At 39.3% G+C, this 9,962-nt stretch overlaps 1 protein-coding gene across 2 annotated transcripts in view; it reads left to right on the top strand.

Moving 5' to 3' along the window:
* The first annotated feature begins 498 nt into the window (after nt 1-498).
* DRC8 (dynein regulatory complex subunit 8) overlaps nt 499-9,962 on the top strand; it is a 67,390-nt gene continuing 57,926 nt past the window's right edge. For both annotated transcript variants that reach the window (XM_045509456.2, XM_010973556.3), the window contains exon 1: nt 499-888. In XM_045509456.2, the coding sequence (XP_045365412.1) occupies nt 858-888 (31 nt within the window). In that variant the 5' untranslated portion in view covers nt 499-857. The remainder of the gene's footprint in view (nt 889-9,962) is intronic.

Raw genomic sequence — 9,962 nt, 5'->3', positions numbered from 1 at the left:
ACTGCAGCTGGAGGAAATGTCAAATTTCACATTTTCATGTACGTAAAAATGAGCAAAACATGGGCACGTTTTTGTTGCTATGAAATCCTTCTATTTTGTATCAAAATCGCAACCTTGACAACGCAGTGTTTGCGCCTTTTACACATGTTTTTCTACCGCGACCCCTCGGCTCCAGTAGTAACAGTCTAATGGCTCTGGTTTCCTCCCGCGCCGGCCCGGTTCCCGCCCGCCGCGCAGTCGCCGTCCCTGGGAGCGGGCGGCCAGCACTGGACGGGAGAAAACCGGGGACAGGAGGTGGGGCGGGTCGGGCCCGTCCGCGGCTGCCGCTGGCTGTGGATGCGAAAGGGAGGAGGCGGGACTGCGGGTTGGTTCTGTCACCCTTCGAGAGCCAAGCTCCTCACCCAGCTCTCCAGCTGCGGCTTCAAATCTGCAGTTAAAAAAAAAAAACAAAAAAAAAAACGAGCAACGCCACATCCTACAAATAAAAGGGGAGGGGGAGAGCAGTGTGTCCGTGATGTCCCCAAATGGATCAGAGATTCGGGACTTATTATTATTAAATACTTCCTCCACGCCAGAAAAACGAGAGTCCGGGCCTCGGTTCTGGAGGGAATAGGCTGAAGCCGCGGACGCGGTGCAGGGGTCGCGCTTCCGGTCTCCCGGGCGCCAGAGGGTCGTGGCGGGAAGGGGGAGGGCGCGCGTTCCGAGACCCCCACCCCCACCACGCCCAAGGGTCTTCTTCCGTCGGGACTCGGAGCCACCCATCCTCCAGGCCCGACTCGCCGCGGGGCTGGAGGAGGCTAGGACGCTGCCACCTAGCCTAACGACAGGGATCTCCCCTGCGACGGCCCCGCAACAAGATGGCGGACGAGAGAGACAGGGAAAGCACAGGTAAGAGGCGCCGCGGGACCATGACCCCGGGCCGCCCGGGGAAGCTCCGGGCGGGGTGGGTCACCCTACCGCTGGAGCCCCACCCGCAGGGAGCGGGCAGACTGAGCCGCGGCCCTCCGCCCGCCCTGCAGGGGAGGCCCCCTCCCCGGATCCCGGCGCCGCCTCGCCCCGCCCCGCCCGCCTCCCCCTCCCTGCCTCTCCCGGCCGTCCCTCATCCCTCCCTTCTTCCTCGTCCCTCCTTCCGAGCCTCGAGCCTCGCTTCCAGCGCGTGTTGCGGCCGCGGCGCCGGTAGGGGACGGCAATAATGGCGCCCTTGTTCACGGTCGCGGGGACGCCGCCTCCAAGCCCTCGCCCGGGGTCTCGTTGCCGCGGGCGCCACGCCGGCAGCTGCCCAGGCTGTGGGCCCCCGAGGCGGCCTGGGTGAGGACAGATCCGGCCGTCAGAGTCTGGCGGGCTCCAACCTGGCCGCGCCGAAACCCCGCCCGGCCTGGCCGGCTCTAGTTCACTGCCACCATTTTGCCGCCTTAGTGGGGACGTGGGAGCACGGTCTCGAGGTCACCTCCGCTCCATCCGCGCCTCAGGCGCCGAAGTGCCTGCTCGGGGCGCCACCCGCCTGGTGTCTGGTCTTAAACAACAAAAAACAAAACACAACTTCAATAAAGACGAAAAAGCAAACTCCAGAGGAAATGCGTAGATCCCCGTGCGCCCGCCCGGCCTCCGCGGCGGCCCCGGCGCGCGCGGTCGCTGCGGGCAGGGGCGGGTCTGTGCCGCGAGGCGGCGGGGTCGCCAGACTTGGGGGATTGGTGTGCTTCATGTTGGGAAGCGAAAACCCGGTTATCCCATGTTTATTTGCAAGACCGTTAGGTTGTCTTAGTTTATTGCTTAAAAACCCGATTCTTGCTTACCATCCCGTTAGTTACTCAAAAAATAATAGTCTGTTTATTTTGGTAATTGGCAAACTCTTCACAAAAACATCAAAAAAGCCACGTAACTTTTTTGAGGCAAACATCTTAGAAATGACAATAATACTCTACCTTTGTCCTTTTCTTGAGTGTTTAAAACACCGTATCAACATTTTTCTCAGCGTGGAACAAAATGTAATCAGATTAACAAGTAATACAAATGTAGAAGCCAGCCCTAAGATACTTAGTCACTTGTCATGGTGATCACAGAAAAAAAGCGCAGAAACATGAAACTGTGCCAGAGACCTACTTGCTGATAGCAGTAACACTATTTGATTTTTTTTTTTATGGTACCGTTAGTCTAAAAAGTCAGGGACTTAAGGTGTCCTTATGATTTTATTGTGCTGTTAAAAAATACAAGATACATTCTAAGAAAATGATTACTTTTTAATGTTAGTTTTAAAACATTAAATTTGTATTTGCAAAAAATGGAAGACTCATTAGCAAATAAATTAACAAGTTATTATGGATTTTTAAAAAATTGTATTAGATTGGCCTGAGAAACAAAATGCACTGGATTATGTCGCAAATACAGTTTTCTTCTTTACTTAAAAAAATAGAAATCTTTTCTGGTTTCTCAGTTTTCAAAAATACTTTTCTAAATTAATTCAAAGGAAGAAGCAGTTCTGTCTATAACCATAGAAGAGTGGACTTAAAAGCTGAATGTCATTCATTCAGTTGACATGTGTTTAATGCCTATCATGGAATGCATTCTGATTAGGTTAGAACTTAAGAGGATACAAAGATTGAAAAACCATCATTTATTTCATTCAAGAAAGGTGAGATCAGGAAAGATAATAAGACATCCACAAATGGGAGGGAATAGTCAGCTAGGATAAGCAGCCTGTGTGCCAGCAGCTGTGCCAGGTGTGTTACATCCCCTCCTGGTACCCTGCTGTGGGCAGCAGTCTGGGCATCACTGGGAACTTATAGGAAAGGAAGAATCGCAGTCCTTGCCCCTGACCTACTGAATCAGAGTCTGCATTTAAGCATATCTACAGGTAATATATCCACATGCATATTAAAGTTTGAGAAGCAATGTTATATGGAATATATTTATTTTTTTTAAAGTGGCAGTTTCTATTTAATTTTGGTAGGGGAGAATGAGGCTTATTTATTTATTTGTTTGTTTGTTTGTTTATAATGAAGTTACTGGTGATTGAACCCAGGACCTCGTGCCACTCTACCACTGTGCTATACCCTCTCCCCTGGAATATCATATTTACTCTTTACAGCAGTTTTATGAGTTAACTATATTTGCAGTTTGAAGGGCATGATGAAATAAATGTATGTTGTTTGAAGATAAACTAGAGACTCAATTGGTAATCATCTTTGTATACACATATTCTACTCCTATATTTGATTCTCAGCTCTAAAGTTTCAGAAATAACATCTAACCAGTTAATCAGGTGATTACTCAAGCTTTGGGGATTCATTCAAGCTAACTAAACTCATGAAAAGTGATGTGCAAACCTGAATGATGATTTATTAATTTAAAAATGGGTATGTTGATACATTGACCAGAAAGCTAACCCCCGCAATGTAATATTTTATGTGTATTAAACTTTTGGGGAGGACATACAGTTGCTTGATGATCATGAAATTGTGCAAAAGGATAGTTTTGAAGTATATATCCGTTACCTTATAAACTCTAAGGTATGGATCATTTCTTTATACTCAGTATCTCCCAGAGTGCCCAGCACATGGTAGGAACTCAATAAATATTGTATTCGGGTCATTTGAATTAATTAAAGATGTTTATATTTTAACCATTAAACATTACTTGCTGTTTCCTCAAAAGTCTACACCTAAAAACACATACAACTATTTATAGGGATTTTTTTCTTCCTTTCAGGTAAGCTATACGCTTCTATGTCATCTGGCTCAGCAAACATTTTTTGAGAGCCAAGGTACTTGTTGGTATGTCTTTAGAAAATAACAATCCTTTGTGGAAACATACATATGTTTTAAGTTGTTCATCTTTAATCTTGTTTTTTTTTTAAGTTGTAAAGGAGGATTAAGTTTCTGGGTAGCCATCATATCCAGCTCGTCTTCAACAATTAGGGATAATTTTGATACAAGTGGTGAGAATATTGGTAAGAAAGCTAAACTAGGGGGAGGGTATAGCTCAAAGTGCTAGAGCACGTGCACAAGGTCCTGGGTTCAATCCCCAGTACTTCCTCTAAAACAAACAACCAAACCAACCAACAGACAAACCTAATTACCTCCTTCTCCCCTACCCCACCTCCCTAAAAAAAGAAAGATTAAAAAGAAACATAAACTAAATCTATGACAGGGACTATTTTGCTCTATTTATAAAATTTTTCTGTAAGATTATGTACATTGAAATCATGCTTATTTGTAGCATTTTGGTTCCTTAATATAGTATAATTTATCTTTTTTCTGAGATTAAGAAATGTTATGTTAGCTAAAAAAGAATTTAATTTTTAGAGTCAAATTGATTTATAAAAACTACTTAATTTTTTTTGTTTTACTGAAAGAATGTTTGAAATGGGATAGGAAAAAATTTTTTTTTGAATTCTGTCATTTCTCTGAAAGTTTCCTCAGCCAGAGCATTGTTTTTTTCTTTCTTTGCCTCTGTTTGGTTTTGTTTAGATGGAGAATCAATGAAGTTGTTGATTCTTTGAGTCTTTAAATCTTATTTTAATTTTTCTGTCTCTAAAGAATTTTATATAGGACTGGAAGGATCTTCTACTTGTAACTAAAATCATGTCTAGGAAATAAACTGCTTAGGAATAACATTCTAATTTTTGGCAGGCTAGTGAGCCTTGAAAGGTATGTCAGTTTTTTAAATAAGCCTCAGACTCTCACAAAGTTATCTCCAGGATTTACTATTTTTGTTTACATTAAAATTTTCCCTTTTACTTTGCATGCTTTGATAATAGTGCCTGATAAAGTGATTCCAATTCAGTTTATCAACTCCTAGATGGAAGTTTTACAAGTTTTTTGTTTGCTTGTTTGTTTGTTTCCCTATATTGTGCCATTCTTCTCAAAACCCAACATTTGGAAATCTAACGTGAAAAATAGAAATTACAGGTGAATATTACTTTTTAAAACTGTTGATAGTACAGAGTATAGTATAGAATAGTAGAAAATATGAGCTTTGGAGTAAGATACAACTTCCTCAAGCTCTGTCTGATCTTAGTCAAGATGCTAAACCTAAGGATCTTCAGGTTCCTCAAATGTAAAGTGGGAGTAATTATATCTGTTTCATAATGTTGTAATACAGTGTCTTCTTACTCATTCTTATATCCTCATCACTCACCACAGTGTCTGGCATTAAAGGAATGCTGAATAGGTAAGAAGGAAAATGTTTGGTACATTCTAGGGAATTAGTCGCTGTTGTATATGCATAACATGGAATCCAAGGGTTAAGAAAAACTTAAAGTCTTACCGATTATTGATTACACACCATACATTCATGTGTACTTTGGAGGCCATTTAATGAGTTTTCTCCCTATTTTAGATTGATAAACATCCAGGTGGAGACCAACTGAAGAAGAAAACGAACTCATTGAAACCTAATTTGCTTCCTCAAATTCAGAATTAATAAGTTTGGAGAAAAACTGGACTGAAATTTATCTTTGTACTAATCTATAAAAAATTTTCAAGAAAATTCATAATAAAAAAAATCAAATGGACAATGGGATACCATTTCACCCATTAGGATGGCTACTGTTAAAAACATAATAATATATTGGTAAGGATGTGGAGGAATTGAACCCCTTGTGAACATTTAACTGGGAATGTAAAATGGTGCAGCTGCTATGGAAAATAGTACAGTGGTTCCTCAAAAAATTAGAAATTGCATTACCATATGATCTATCCCACATCTGGGGATATATCCAAAATAATTGAAAGCAGGAGCTCAGACAGGTATTTGTACACCTATGTTCATAGCAGTATTATTCACAACAGCCAAAAGGTGGAAGCAACTCAAGTGTTCATATCAATGGATGAATAGATAAGCAAAATGTGGTATTTACATGAAATTAGATATTATTCAGCCTTAAATAGAGACATTCTGGCATATGCACCACATGGATGAACTTTGAGGACATTCTAAGTAAGCTTATCTAGTCACAAAGAGACAAGTACTGTACGATTTCACTTTTGTGAGGTACTTAGTGGAGTCAGAATCAAGAACAGAAAGTAGAATGGTGGTTGCCAGGGGAAGGAGAAAAGGGAGGTGGTGGTTTAATGGGTATAGTGTTTCAGTTTTGCAAGATAAAAATTCTGGAGATTTGGTTGCACAACAGTCTGAATGTACTTAATACTGAATTATATACTTAAAAATGATTAAGATGGTTAATTTTTTTGTTATGTCTATTTTACTGCACTTTTAAAAATTAATAGACTTAGTTTTTTAGAGCAGTTTCAGGTTCACAGCAGAATTGAGCAGAATATACAGAGAGGTTCGCACGTAGCCCTCCCCACCCATACATATATACTCCCCTATCCTCAACTTCCCTCATCAGTGTGGTATATTTGGTACAGTTAATGAACCAACATGGACACATTATTATCAACCAAAGTTCATAGTTTACATTAGGGTTCAATCTTGATGTTGTACGTTCTATGGGTTTTCACAAATGCATAATGACATGTAGCCACTACTATAGCATCATACAGAATAATTTCATTGCCTGAAAAATCCCTTGTGCTCCATCTATTCATCCCTCCCTCTCTCCTTCTCCCCAAACCCCTGGAAACCATGATCTTTTTATTTTTTTCTCTAGCTGTACCTTTTCCAGAATGTCATTTGGTTGGAATCATACAGTTTGTAGCCTTTTCAGACTGGCTTCTTTCATTTGGTAATATGTCTTTTAAGTTTCTTCCATGTCTTTCATGGCTTGATAGCTCATTTCTTTTTTTTACTGCACATATTATTTTTTAATTTACATATATGTACTGTTCATTGTTTCTAAGAAGGTTTAGAGCTTTTGTTTCTTAAACTTACATAATTATCAAAGGAATAAAGCCAACCACAAAATAAGAATTCAAAAAGATACATACACCCTGCTATTAACAGTAACATTATTTATAATTGCCAAGATACGGAAGCATCCCAAGTGCATATCAATAGTTGAATAGATAATGAAGATGCAGCATATTTGTATGTATAATGGAATACAACTCACTCATGAAGAAGGATATTTTGCCATTTGTGGCCCTTCGTTCACTTTTTTTTTTTCACTTCAAAAACCAGAATTTTATAACTGGCATAAACATTTCCATCACATCAAAAACAACAAAATACCCAGAAATAAACCTAAGCAAGGAGGTTACCTATACTCTGAAAATTGAAATGACACAAAGAAGTGGAAAGATTTCTTGTGCTTTCAGATTGGAAGAATCAACACTATCAGAATGGCTACACCACCCAAAGCAATCCGCAGATCCAATGCCACCCCCGTGAAAATGCCCACGACATTCCTCACAGAACTAGAACAAGCAATTCCAGAATTCACAAGGAACCACAAAAGACCCCGAACAGCCAAAGCAATCTTTTGTAGGTCTTTTTTTTTTTTCTCTTCTTTTTGTTTTCTTTTCTTATGGTTTGATGACTAGAGAAGGTCCTTTAACATTTGTTGTAAAGCTGGTTTGGTGGTGCTGAAATCTTTTAGCTTTTGTTTACTTGTGAAGCTTTAAACTTTTCCATCAAGTCTGAATGAGAGCCTTGCTGGATAGAGTTTTCTTGGTTGTAAGTTTTCCCTTTGCATCACTTTAAATATATTGTGTCACTACCTTCTGGCCTGTAGAGTTTCTGCTGAAAAATCAGCTGATAACCTTATGGGAATTCCCTTGTATGTTATTTGTTGCTTTTCTCTTGCTGACTTTAATATTTTCTCCTTATCCTTAATTTTTGTCAATTTGATTACTGTGTGCCTTGGCGTGTTCCTCTTTGGGTTGATCCTGTGTAGTACTAGTACTCTCTGCACTTCCTGGACTTGTGTGACTTTCTTTTCCCAAGTTAGGGAAGTTTTCAGTTATTTCTTCAAAAATTTTCTTAGGTCCTTTCTCTCTCTCTTCTCTTTCTGGGACCCCATAATGCAAATACTAGTGTGCTTCATGTTCTCTTAAACTATCCTTATTTCTTTTCATTCTTTTTTCTTTTTTCTGTTCTGGAGTAGTGATTTCCAGTTATCTGTCTTCTAGCTCACTGATCATTGTGGTTTTGATTTGCATTTCCCTAATGATTAGTAATGTTGAGCATTTTTTCAGGTACTTATTAGCCATTTGTATAACTTATTTTGAGAAATATCAATTCAAAATTTTTCTTATTTTTTAATTGGGTTAGTTTATTGTTGTTTCGTTGCAGTAGTTCTTTATATGTTCTGGATATGAACCTCTTATCAGATATATGCTTTGCAAGTGTTTTCTCCCGTTCTGTGGATTGTCTTTTCACTCTCTTGATAGTGTCCTTTGATTCACAAAAGTTTTAGTTTTGATGACGTTCAGCTTATGTATTTTTTGGTTGTTACCTATGCTTTTGGTGTCATATCTAAGAAATCATTGCCAAATCCAGTGCCATGAACATTTCCCCCTATGTTTTCCCCTAAAATTTTCATTATATTACATGCAGACTGCTGGTTGCAGTCTGTTTGATGTAACATTATAATGGATATATTCATGGATCCTACCTGATTACATAGAAGGATACTTAATTCAAAAAGAGGATTAGGGTAGCCTTCAAAGTGTGTGTTGCTTTTAAAATGCCTTGAATGTTGAGTAGGAATTAGCCAGGAAAAAGGAGAAGAATCTTCCATACAGAAAGACTGTCAATCACTATGACACTGAGAAAGCATAATAATTGAGAAACTACAAAGATTTCCAAGGTGGAGAATATGTATGGGAAAGTGTTAAGAAATGACATTTTTGAGATTGGTAGGGGCCCAGTCTGTAAAGGGATTTTTGTACCCGGTTAAGGAGACTGATTTTTTTTTTTTTTTTTTGAAAAACCTTGGGAACCATTGAAGGATTTTAAACCAGAGAGTCATATTAGCAAATTTTTGTTTTAGAAGAATCATCCTAGCAAAATGTGGACTGTGGTTTGAAGAATGGAATAGAAATGGAGGGAACAGAGACTAAAGACAAAAAGACAGGAAGTGACTGTATTAATCCAGGCCAGAGTGATGTCTAAATTTAAGCAGTGGCTGTGGAAATGGAAGGAGGGAGACAGATTTCAAAAGTATTTATTGACCGAATCAAAAGGTGTTGATGAATAAATAGAACTGTGAAGATGGGTTGTTGGAAACTAAATTAGTTGGGATGATAAATTTGGAGGACAGTGATCAAAGAATCAGAAGAAGACAGCAATGAGAAGGAGTAGTAGGTGATATGTCCTAAAGGGATGAAACTTAATGGAGTAGTAGTTTTTAACTTGAAGGTTAAACAAGGAAGCTATTAGACAAGTCCAGAATGTAGGACATTTTGTAAAACAGTGCATATCCTGGTCTCGTCCACAAGCTAATTTCGTAGCGGGATAAGAGGCTAGGGAAGGATGGGGGACTGTTGTAGTTTAAAAGAGACCAAGAAATATGAAAACCGAATGTAGTACATAAAATTTAATTAGGATTGAGGTTAAAAAATAACTATTAAAAGAAAGTATGGTACAATTTGAGAAATTTGCATATTGAATAGATATTAGATGATCTTAGTGAATTTTTGTTAATTTTAAAGGATGTCATAATTACATTTAGATTATGTAGGAGAATGTCCTCATTTTTAGGACATGCATGCTGAAGTATTTAGGGATGAATAATCATGATGACTGCAGTTTACTTAGAGACAGAAGCAGAGGGAAGAAGCAAAAAATAGCAAAACATTAACAGTAGTTTGGTATAGGTGGTAGGTATAGAGTTGTTTACAGTACTAAGCTTTCAACTGCGAACTCAAACTGGGATTTGACATGTGCCCAGCAACTATTTATTTAGCATTTAAATTCTACTAGACATTATAAGTAATCTAGAGTTGATTTAAAGTGTACAGGAGGATGCGTGTAGGTTATATGCAAATACTACACCATTTTATATAGAGTATTTGAGCATCCTTGGATTTAAGTATCCACAAGTCCTGGAACCAATCTCC

Source organism: Camelus bactrianus, chromosome 23, assembly GCF_048773025.1.
Source record: "Camelus bactrianus isolate YW-2024 breed Bactrian camel chromosome 23, ASM4877302v1, whole genome shotgun sequence".
NCBI classification, from domain to species: domain Eukaryota; kingdom Metazoa; phylum Chordata; class Mammalia; order Artiodactyla; family Camelidae; genus Camelus; species Camelus bactrianus.
The sequence above is the reverse complement of the archived record's forward strand: the minus strand, read 5'-3'. Positions and strand labels throughout refer to the sequence as shown.